General features: G+C 33.4%; 1 protein-coding gene across 1 annotated transcript; it reads right to left on the bottom strand.

The window, feature by feature from the left end:
* Positions 1-597: 597 nt before the first annotated feature.
* On the bottom strand, positions 598-4,542 carry LOC126904989 (uncharacterized). Its single transcript, XM_050684393.1, has one exon. It carries the CDS (start codon positions 4,540-4,542, stop codon positions 598-600), a length of 3,945 nt encoding a protein of 1,314 aa, XP_050540350.1.
* Between the last annotated feature and the right edge of the window lie 7,873 nt (positions 4,543-12,415).

Here is a 12,415-nt window from a genome sequence, read left to right as displayed (position 1 = left end):
GCGTATTAATAATCGCTTTGCTGAGCGAACGGCGGACTCCCACAATCCACCCATGTGTGCAGCCGAAGGCGCATTAAAATGTCACTCACACATGGGCGTCGCTGCCGCTATTTTAATTTGAGACGTTACGCTATTTATAAGGTCACGTAGCTGTTTATCAGCCCCGATAAAATTTGATCCACAATCCGAAAACACTTGGGCTGGTAGGCCCCTACGAGCGACGAACCGATCGAAGGCCGCTAAAAAGGCTTCAGTAGACAGTTCCGTCACGACTTCTAGATGTACCGCTTTAACGGTGAAACAGACAAAAATGGCTAAATATACCTTATAAGTACGTGATTTTCTCAACCTTATTTCGCGCATTTGAAGAGGCCCGGCGTAATCGATTCCGACGCGCCTAAATACTTGGCATTCTGTAACACGCGCAGACGGTAAGTCAGCCATCCGGGGTTGCGGATTTACAGCTGCGTAACGCACGCACGTTGTGCATCGACTAATAACTTTATGTACGACGGCCCGCGCACTCAAAATCCAAAATTGCCGTGTAGCTAGCGTAAGCATAACACGTGGGCCTGCATGACAGCTATATTCATGATATCATCTGAATATAAGTATGGCTAAATGAGACCGTTTAGCTAAAAGTATCGGATGTTTTTGCTCGTAAGGTAACAACGAATGACGTAAACGTCCACCCACGCGGATTACCCCATAATCGTCCAAAAAAGGGCACAAACGTGCCATAGGTTTAGAAGATATACTGACTCCAGCTACAAGTTCATTTTTTAACGCGGCAAAAAAACATTGTTGCGAATCAATCACTATTGCTCGTAACGACGCGTCGATTTCCTCTTGAGTGATCGCGAGCGCTGGAGATGCATTGTGGCGACACTTATGTGCAAAACGCCTCATATACGATATGACGCGTAACATCCGATTATATGAAGAAAAACGAGTTGACCATTCGGTTGGAGGGTCCTGGGCGCGAACAGCTAATGAAATAATGCGGACTTCAGATGAATCGGATACATCCAATAACGACGGTCGCGACGGCCACCTATCTGGCGCTTCTAAAATAAACGGAGGGCCATGCCAGTATAACGTATAATCACATAATTTAGAGGGCAATACCCCGCGCGATACGCAGTCGGCCGGGTTGACGGTTGTGTTTACATAGGACCATGAGCACTCAGGTATTAAACATTGTACCTGGTGTACTCTATTTGACACATATGCCTTAAAAGTATCATGTGGTACACTTAGCCACGATAATACCACGAGCGAATCGGTCCAAGCATGAGTCGCGATAATATTTAAATCCGTAGACAAAATGGATTTAATTCGTCCTAACCAACGTGCTAAGAGTACTGCGGCATTTAACTCGAGACGGGGTATAGAAAGTGGTTTAATCGGAGCTAATTTAGTTTTCGCGCCGATAAGGAAAATAGACGATTCAGTTAATGGATTTTCGACGCGCAAATAAATAACGGCGGCGTAGCCACGCTGAGACGCGTCACAAAACCCAAGAAGCCGACACGACGAGTTTTTACACGCGCCGATATAACGCGCAATTTTAATGTGCGACAACAGCGGTAGCTCCGCAACAAAATTTGACCACTCCATACTAATATCGTCAGGTAATTTTTCGTCCCACCCTAGGGACAGTTGCCAGGTTCGTTGCATTATAGATTTTGCCAACATAATACAGGGAGACAGAAGGCCGAGTGGATCAAACAAGCGGGCTATTAACGATAAGACGCCTCGCTTAGTAGTAACAACTACCGATTCTATGCGGGGCACATAATAAAAATAATCACCGGCATCGTGCCACTGAAGTCCTAGAACCTTTGTTCCTCCCCCATCACTGTCATCGAATGACAACGACGTCGCAGCACGGTGTTCTACCGAAACAGCGTCTAGAACAGCAATACAATTGCTTGACCATTTCCTTAGCTCTAACGCTGATTTCCCTAGCACCGAAATTAACGCCTTCTGTAACGACAACGCGCCTTCTACAGTATCCGCTCCAGTACACACGTCGTCTATATACGTTTGATAGCGCAACGCGTGACGAACGGCAGGCTCGTCGATACAGTCGTTGTCGGCTATAAACTGTAGCACGCGCAGCGCCAGGTACGGCGAACTGTTGACACCGTAAGTCACCGTATTAAGTTCATATTCAACAAGTTCCTCAGTCGACGAAGAACGCCATAAAACGTGTTGAAATTTACGGTATTCAGGATTTATCAAAATTTGCCGATACATTTTGCAAATGTCGGCGGTAAAAGCATATTTGCGCAAACGGAAACGGCAAAGTACGTCAACAACTTCTTGTTGCAACTTCGGACCAGCATATAAGCAGTCGTTCAATGAGCTTCCGCCCCACGGTACAGCCGAACTGTCAAATACGACACGAATTTTACGAGGGTCGATTTCCGGCTTGTACACAGCATGGTGTGGTATAAAATACAATCCCGGGGAAGAGGCTACGGACATATGACCAAGTTTAATATAATCTGCCATAAATTCACAATAGAGTGCACGTAGTTTCGAATCAGTTTGTAACCGTTTCTCTAAATTTTCGAATCGCTTAAGGGCCAAATGACGAGATCCCGGAAAACTAAGTTTGTCTGGAGACAACGAACGAAATGGTAACGGTACAGAAAAACGGCCTGACGGGAGCCGTACGCATTGTTCACAGAAAATTTTCTCGCATTTTCCATCATTGGTAAAATCGATTGGGGCTGCGTCAGGTTCCTCCACCTGCCAAAACTTATCTAACATTGTCTCTAAAGAGGTTGTTAATGATACCACATTTAAACACGGCAGGGAGACAGTGGTGGGAGCGCCACCGATGAGCACCCATCCAAATATCGAACCGAATGCGGCGGGAAGATCGTTATGTACAACAATACGTTTGCCATTCAAAATTAATGAGTATAAATCAGCACCCAGCAGAAAATCGATCGAACCGGGCGTATCGAATGACGGGTCGGCAAGTGCTAGATTGTTATAATTTTGCCTAACATGAGCCGTAATTACCTGCCGCGGTAAATTACTTGTAATTGACGGCAAAATCCATGCTTTGACCGTCAATACCGGTTCGCTAGAAAAACGTGGCTGCATCTGACATGTCATAAAACCTTGGGTGTCGGGAACCTGAATCCCAGAAAGACCCGTAACGGACTGAGTCCATCGAGTGCGCGGGAGACCGAGGCGATCCGCGAATGCCGTCGTCATGGCACTAATTTGCGACCCGGAATCTAACAATACGCGTGCCGTTTGAAGAGTGCCCGACCTATCACGAACATGAACTAACGCTGTCCCCAGCAATACTGTCGGCGTAGTATTTGCTGTAAGACCCGAGAAACTATTTGACGGCACATCAACTGTGGCCGACGAACTATCAATAGGTTGGCTGGGTGCGCGGGGTGGTCTATCAATGTGTAATAATGTATGATGTCTCCGATTACACCGATTACACGTCGCTGCTGAACATTTCGTGGAATAATGAGTAGCGATAAGGCATCGAAAACACAGGTGTTTATCGCGAGCAAACTGCAACCGGTCATTAACGGTCCAACTGATAAAAACATTACAATTAACTAGCGTATGTTCACCTTTGCACGCTGTGCATTGTTTCGATACTTTAATGTTATTGACTGGTTTTGTGGTCGCGAGCGACATTACCGGAAGCCGACTATTTTGCTCATTACGCCTAGCTTTATAAACATTGTGCACATTACCATGAACAGGGCGACAATCTTGAACATTTTCTAAAACGGCTACTCGTCTTTTTACAAATTTAATTACGTCATCGGCTGAGGGATATTCGGCTACCGTTTCAGCCTCGAAACATTTCCGACTTGAAGTCGGTAAACAACGGGAGCATAGCGCAAATAAAAGAAATGACCCTATATCAGGTATATTTAATGCTTTAAGCAACGAAATACTCTCGTCAAAAGTTTTCAGAAACGCATTTAAGTCGGCAATACTTTCTTGACGCAACATTTGGGCCGATAGCATTTTTTCGACTAACATAGTAGCCATTCGCCGTGGCTTATCATAACGGTTAGATAGAGTCGACCAGGCTAATGCATAATTTTGTTCCGAAACTGGAATACTGTTGATTACGTCCGCGGCGCTACTGCCTTCAAGACAGCCAATTAGAAAATAAAATTTATCAATATCGTGAAAGTTCTGTTGGTCAATGAGTAACTTAAAACGATCGCGAAACGTAGGCCACTTAGTGTAATCGCCATCAAAACGGGGTAGCGGCATATCGGGCATTTTTGCGCGACGTTTTTCCATAACTTGAACTGAACCCGCGCCTGAATTGGTTTCGCTAAATATCGACCCGTTTGCCGGCGGTGGAACGCGATCTACTTCCGACAGATATTTAAGTCTCGTTGCCTTAATTGAATTTACGCACTCGCGTACTTCTATCTGAAGTGCTGATGAATACTCTGACCCGACGCCTAAATTAAGCAACGCATCCATTAGGGCATCGTCTTCGGTGACGAATTCAAACCAAAGCGCGTCCATATCGCCCGCTGCCACGATAAAATTTTCTTTAAGTGCCGGTTCAGTAATTACCCGACGTGATAAATCGTACGTAGCTTTAATGTGCGACACTGCGGTTGATCGCCTAAGTAGCGCGCGATCTTTAGCGAGCCTAAAGGCGGCGTCGTCAGCCATAATAAACAATTAAGAGAAACAAAATTTTAATAATAAACTTTAAACAAATTAAGTAATTAAATTAATAACTATTCATATACAACGCAAAACCCAACAATAATCAAAACAATCAGCGGTACAAATAATAATAAGAACAACAATACTAATGGTTACCCATAAAAATGACAATCAATGTGTAAAGTATTCGATATAGTAACAATAAGAAGTTTACTACGCGATGATCGTATACTGACTTCTTATCAGAGTTCAAACTCTAATATCTCGCGATCCCTATTATTCTCGTCTATTTTTTGCGCAACCAAATACGTCTTTTTTCCCGAGCTGAAAGTTACGAAATTTTTAAAAGAAACTAATAACGTAAAACTAAAAATACTTATGTCCACACCGAAAGATGGAAAAAACATACACATACTACATAGAAATACATAAAGGATTTAAAACCCAGCAATTTTTTTTCTTTTTACTTATTTTAAGGAGTAATCATAAGAATAAGTCACATCTTACCGATCCACAACGAAAAACTGCTAAGGGCTTCCACAGGTCTCAAATACAAAAAAAACTACCACGCTCTGCAACCAAAAATGATATACCACCGACTCGAAAACACCTCAATGGTCGGGGTACCCAGTATTTTCGCCTAAGTGGACACGACTTGCTTTTACTTAAACAAACTATAGTTAACTGGTTTATATGCAACCTGGTTACTTCAATTTTTCGTAGACCAAGACCAGACACGCTTCTCCACACCATAAACTCGTGGATGGGCATCCAAATCCACCTTTGATATTGAAGTGACGATCACGGAACTCTAGGTTGTGGGCTCTCAAGTTGAGGCACTCACCGTCCGTCATAGGATCGTCCCAGCATAGGTGCCAAACACATACTCGCCGTACGCCACGACGCGCAACAATTTCGATCGCGTTTACCGGTTGTATACAAGTGGCGCTACAAATGATCGGCGGCCAAACAATCATATAGTCAATTATTATTTAGTAGAATATATAAGACTAAATTGCCAATACGAAATGAGTTTTTGAAACTAAAGGTAATAAATAAATATAAAGAAAACATGAAATATGGGCTGAACTAAAAAATATTATTATGATAAAATGTAAGAAACAGAAAATTAATTATAAATCCTAAAATAAAAATAATTTTCGGAAAGAAATACATAAGAACACCCGCAGAAGTTGTAAAACAACATAATACACCAAGATCGATAATCTTATTAGATGAAAATAATAGAATTAAAAGGACAAATTAAAGTAATATGAATATCTCAAACTCTTCAGGTAATATAGAGGAAGATTATTCAAACAACTACAAAACAATAAAATCCAATGGAAAAAAATAAATAGAGGATGAAAGCTTAGAACAAAAAGAGAATAAAGATAACGATATAAAACAATTTCTGTGGAAGAAAAAAAGAGGATAACAAATATAGATTAAGTAAATATGGTAAGAAAACTAAATTGCATAACTATATAAATATAAAAAAAATTAAAATTATTTATATTATTAGTGTATTTTTCTTGTTTAAATTTAATGAGAAAAAAAAAGTTTGTTAAGAGGGATGTAATGTATTGTACTATCACATATATGTCTTAGCATCTATCAATATGTATCATAGCTTAGTTCAGATTTTAATGAAAAATATAATAATGTAATGATGATTTTTATTTTTATTTAAAAATATATTATATATTATGTAATACATTTCAATATTTTAATTTAAATATTTGTTTTTTCATATTTAGATAAAACAGATATTCAAAGACTAAAAGTTCCTTCTGCGCCTACGAAAGTAACGAATACTGTGAAGTCATTAAGACGCGGTAAATTTATATTTGGAGATGTAATTGATGATGTTATAAATTGTTTTATAAAAGAAAACAAGAAGGAAGACACTATTTCATACGTTTCGTCATATATCTATATTTGTGTTCGTGAAAAAAATTTTTCTCCTATCATCGAATATATGACAAATTTAATAACTCAAGAAAAAACAATTATTTTAGTTAATATACAAGTTGGTTCATCAGCTTTCAGTTATCATTGGGTTTTGGGAGTAATTAATTTGGTTTCAAAACAAATAATTATTTTAGATTCAGAAAAAATAATTAGATTAAATTTATATGAAAATTTACATTTCATAATGAGTACTTACTTTAATATAAAAATATTCTATGATAATTCAGTACCCAAACCAATTGCGAGTGAATGGGAATTCATTCTTGCCAAAAATGCCATACGACAATATAATTGTACTGATTGTGGTATTTATGTTTGTATACATGCTTATCATTATATAACCAACGAGAAATTCTTTCGATTAAATTTAAATGATGGTAGACAATGGCTTTATTATTATTATAACATGTATAATGAAAATAAAACGTCTAACTTAAATGAAGGTTCTTCATCTAATCAAAATTCACTAAGTGAAGAAGATATAAACAATATTATTGAAATAACTAAGCAAGAGACAATAAAGGTTGAATACAACCAAGTTCAATGTATAAATGTAGAATAAAATAAGAAATAAAAAAAAAATTGTTTTTTTTTATTTTGTTATTAGATTATTAGATAGTTAAAATTAACTTTCTTTTATTATAATATTATTTAATATTCATATTATACACTTTTAGAATATTTTTAATATTTAAAGAAGTATATTTATTTGTTACTATTTCTTAATTTATAAAATTTTAACAGACATGACTAGTAAAACTCAACAAAATCAAAAAATATATACAAAATGATTTTTTATTATAACCCATTTTATTACTTACAGAATAAAAATTATTTAATCATGTTTTTGTTTCTTACCTTTAGTTATATATTATTTTTGAATTTTTAGCTATATAATTTTTTTTTATGTTCATCCCTTATACCTTGTAAGGGTGTCAGCTTTTTTTTAAAATGGGAACACATTTGCTTATTAGATATACAATTTTACGTAGTATTTACTGTCAATTATGACTATCAATAGAAATAATTTCTTTATTGCCAGTTGATGTATTTATTAACTAAAAAAATTGTTCCGTATTACCTTTGATAATAAATGTTGCATATATGCAAATGTCAACGCCATAAAATTACAATTAGCTGGTTGTATTTGTAATTCCTCGCTTTATTATACATGTGTGTTATCTCAAAAATTCGAAACCTAAAAATTTGATATCTAATAAACGAAAAATCTTATGTTAAAAATTAAAATGCCATTGACTATTTAAATAAACCTCAAACATATAATTAAATTCAAAAAATGTGTTTCTATTTAAAAAAACAAAATTTTCACCCTCAAAAGGTATTAGGGATGAACTTAAAAAGTATTACATATCTTATAATTTAAAAAATATATATATAACAAAAGGTAACCATTATCAAAGTGTTTGCATTGTTTTTATTAAAATAGTAAAATATTTATAAATTGTAATGAATCAAAATAGAAGTTTCGAGACTATCCGAGAAACTTCTAGAATAATCTTTACACAAATAATTATCAATTTTAAATACTTTTCTGACTGACTATTATTTTATTACTTTTTACAAATACATCGTTCATTTGGAGCGATGTTTACATTAATGTCCATCTTTTTAATTACCATAAGCGTATCTGTGGCGCCGAACAGACGGCAAGATTAAATAGTTAAATTTTTAAGAAAAACTAGCCTCCCTTCATTACCTTACCAACTAATTTAATATAAAAATGCTAGTAAAATTAGCACAGACACTCTCTTTCCTTTTTATCTCTCTCGCATACTCTCACTTTCATTTTCACTTATTATTCCCCCATAATCTTACACTTTCATATTAAAAGTTAATAATGTAAAATTCACGTTACTTTTGTTAATTTTAATTATAAGACTTATATATATTTGTCAAAATAATTAATACAAGTTATAGAAATAAACTCAGTATGTTGCCCCTCATATCTGTATTTTTATTTATTTAAATTAACTTAAAATATCGACATCAACAAGGAACATCACAATTCACCATCTATCTACGAATCCATTTGGACATCAAGGTAAGTGTAGTCTTAAGACATGCACTATATTCATGTAATATTAATAAATAGGACAGAGTGGGTAAGAGGTAGGATTAAGATGATATGAATGAATCTAACACAATCCAAATAACTTATAATCCCTTTCCTAATATCTCTATCTTATCGCCTCCCCCCTATATAATATTTTTATTACAATATATATATATATATAAGCCTATATTTTATATTTATCATAAATTATTTCTGAAAATTACAAAAATATAAATACAAAAAAAAAAATAGTATAAGAATTAGTATTAAAAAGATTATTAACTTCATAAATGTTTAATTGATTATAAATGATAAACTAATTTTATTTGTTTATTTATGAAGGATAACATAAAAAAATTACCAATATTTGAAATAGTTTCTTTAATTATAACTTGCTTGTTTTATCTGGCAAGCTTTTGGCAAAAATCTGGTGGTTATTATTAATCCCATCATCGCCATATAGGGCTTGTATGTTTTATGCAAACTCCTCGCCACCAATTGACACAAACTATATTTTCATTCATAACTACCCTTCCTTCGTCCAATAGTATTATCGTTATACTTCATCGAGCTGTATGTTTAATATGTTTTAAGAAAATAATATACCAATAATAATAAAAGTAATATACCCCCACAAAACAATTCATTTTCTGAGAAGCGCATAAAAATAACCGTTGCATTCATAAATTTATCCCCTGCATCCGTGCAATAAGTCACGATAAAAAAGTATACAGTCAACGGATGTGTTGTCTCTCTAATATAAAAATAGTATTAAAGAATGAACAGCTTTTTACACTCTAAGTAGTTGTTATTTTTATTCTTGTTGAAATAGCTTAGGTATTACAATATAATTAACTAACCCATGTACAATAATTCTGTAGTTGTATAAAAGATCCGCATACAATTTTAGTAATTGTATGAGGGATGTTAAACAAGATGATTATAATGGATTGTTTTATAGACTTTTGTAACGTGAGGAAAATGAAAATGATGATAGAACGTGTAAATGATATTCATATATACCTTACTGTGTATAGTGTATAGAAGGGAATAAAATTTCCTAATAAATATGTTTTCTGAAAATAATAATGAAAACAAGACTTCTTAATAATTTTTGTTGAAATTTTATTAACCCAATCCTTTTTATTCTGAAATCCTGAGTCTTATTTCTAATATATTTGAATTAAATTTATTATTTGGTTTTTTAAAATTACCGAAAGAACACTGATTTTGACGGAGAAAAATGGCTTTTTATAGTCAGAAGGACGTAGTCTAAAGATCCCTAGCGTAATCTTGGAAGCTGAGGCTTTCTATTCTAATGGGTTAATTAGAATGGGAGCCCTGCTTGTAGACATTACTTAGAAATCTCTAAAATATGTAGATGCTGCTGGTTACTTCAACAAGATACGTTTTGTGATCTTTTGATTTATTTTTGAGCAAAATCTATCGATTAAAAGTGGAATAATCGTGTATAAACATAGCAGAGTACAACCAGGAAGTAGATTATAATTCTAGTCATATCTTTATTTTTTTTAGGGATTGTTTCTATTTAAATTAGGATAAAAAACTTTAGCAAAGTATAACTTAATTACTCTAAAATCGAGAAATTTTGAAACCAATTGGTTTTAAATTTTATTTATTAATTGTAATGACATTAACTGTGTTGTAATACATCTTTATTTTTTAGCATGCTATATTGTAGTAGTTATTAATCGATATTTAATTCTTTGATAAATATAACCTGATTATAACATAAACTACAAATAATTAGTTAAATATAAATGTTTTATTAACATACAAAAGTTTATATAAAAGTTTTTATAAAATGACATAGTATATTGTATTGTAGTTTTAATTATTATTTTATAAATGTGTATATAACATTTATTCTTAGTTTTAGTTTAGAATATAAATGTAAGTAAACATTACGGATCGCGTGACCAATTTATACGTTTCAAGCATTAGCTCTTCTCAAAGTAATTCAACAAATAACTAATAAGGAACACAAATTATATTATAATATGCGACTTATTCAGTACCATCAACATTCACTTTATTCACCAATAAAGCATCTAAAGTTATTTTTTTGTTTTTTTAGTACCATCTAATAAAAATTAATATTATACATAAATTGTAATATTACAATTAACATTTCAATATTTTTTTAAAAAGTTTTAATGATTTCCTGAGATTATTAATGTAGGCTATGGTTGTTTAAATTTCTCAAATTGTTTAGGCTCTATCTATTCATTAAGTTTATTCAAACTATACGCAAGATTAGGATATTTATGTTCAAATATAAATATTATATACTTCATTAAATATGTGAGACGTACTCCTCAAAAAAACTGATGGATTGTATTCATTATCATGCAAATCAATTGATAGCTCGACTTTTTTTACATTAATTAAAAATAGGTATCACCTCCAATAATAATTATAAACCTTTAGATTCAGTAGTTTTTCCAATAGGTTTGTATATTATGACTATGAATAGCCAACATAATTATTAGTTTCCTGGAGGATTTTGTGGTTTAAGCTATTGATTTATATGAAAAAGATATTACTCTATATAACAAAGTTTTTATTATTCATTATATTGTGGAATTGTTGAACTCTGTTTTTTTATGACAAATTACACGGATATGATTAAATGGATGCATAAGTAAAAATATTGTTACTTTAAATGCGCTGGGAGTTCATTGATTGTGTAAGCTTCTCGATTTCTGTTTCTATCAAAAAGTCGATACATTATCATATATGCGCTTGATTTTCCGCTAAAAGTACTTTCAATTTTATGTGATGGTATCTGTGTAATAGTTATAGTCTCATAATTGTGGTATTTTTCAAAAAATGTAAATACCTACGAGAGTAATAATATCATCATTATNTTTTCCAAAAATCTAAATACATACGGTAGTAATAATATCATCATTACATTCAAACCATTGTCCCGACTTGAAATCTTTTATGTATGAGTAATAGTGCCCAAAAGTGGCTTCACCTTTATGAATGATCACTCCGTATAATTCAAATATGGAATTATAGCCATCCACATCCATTGAAATGATAAATGGAAAAGATACTCTGACAAAAAAATTTCATACAAAAATTCATAACAATGTTTTTTTTACGTTTATATAAACATTACGTACTTGTCATTTATTTTTTCAGGTTTTAGACTATTTATGTTATAATTAATCCTACCTAGATGAAAACATAAAATATATGGGAGCTCTTTAAATTGTTGCCCTTTTAGGAATTTGCATTTTTTTCCACAAATGTCACAAAAATGTTCATCTAATATTTCAGGTCTTAAATATTGTTCTATTGCATATTCCTATTAGTCAAGTATATTAATATAAAAAACAAATTTATTAGTTTAACTTTCATTTTGCTTTTTCTACATTAAACATATAAATATAATACGGTTCATATATATTTACCAGCGAGTCATATGATGTCTTTCCATCAATAGAGCGAATAGGCAGAGAAATATCAAAAAATGTGGAATACTGTTCTTTACTTATATTGCACATAGTACAAGTAAGGTATTCGACCTGAATGCCTGAAACATGATAATGAATAGTAAACACGATGAACTAATAAAATACTAATCAAGTCTAAAAAAACAGTCATGTTTATTTTTATAGTAAATACATTATACTTGCCACT

The sequence above is a fragment of the Daktulosphaira vitifoliae genome, unplaced genomic scaffold (genome assembly GCF_025091365.1).
Source record: "Daktulosphaira vitifoliae isolate Bord-2020 unplaced genomic scaffold, ASM2509136v1 Scaffold_4, whole genome shotgun sequence".
NCBI lineage: Eukaryota > Metazoa > Arthropoda > Insecta > Hemiptera > Phylloxeridae > Daktulosphaira > Daktulosphaira vitifoliae.
Note: the sequence above shows the minus strand (reverse complement) of the source record. Positions and strands in the feature narration are given on the sequence as shown.

Bases quoted from the DNA above. Each gene is read 5' to 3' on its own strand.
- LOC126904989 (XM_050684393.1), bottom strand. From the start codon at position 4,542: ATGGACGCGCTTTGGTTTGAATTCGTCACCGAAGACGATGCCCTAATG.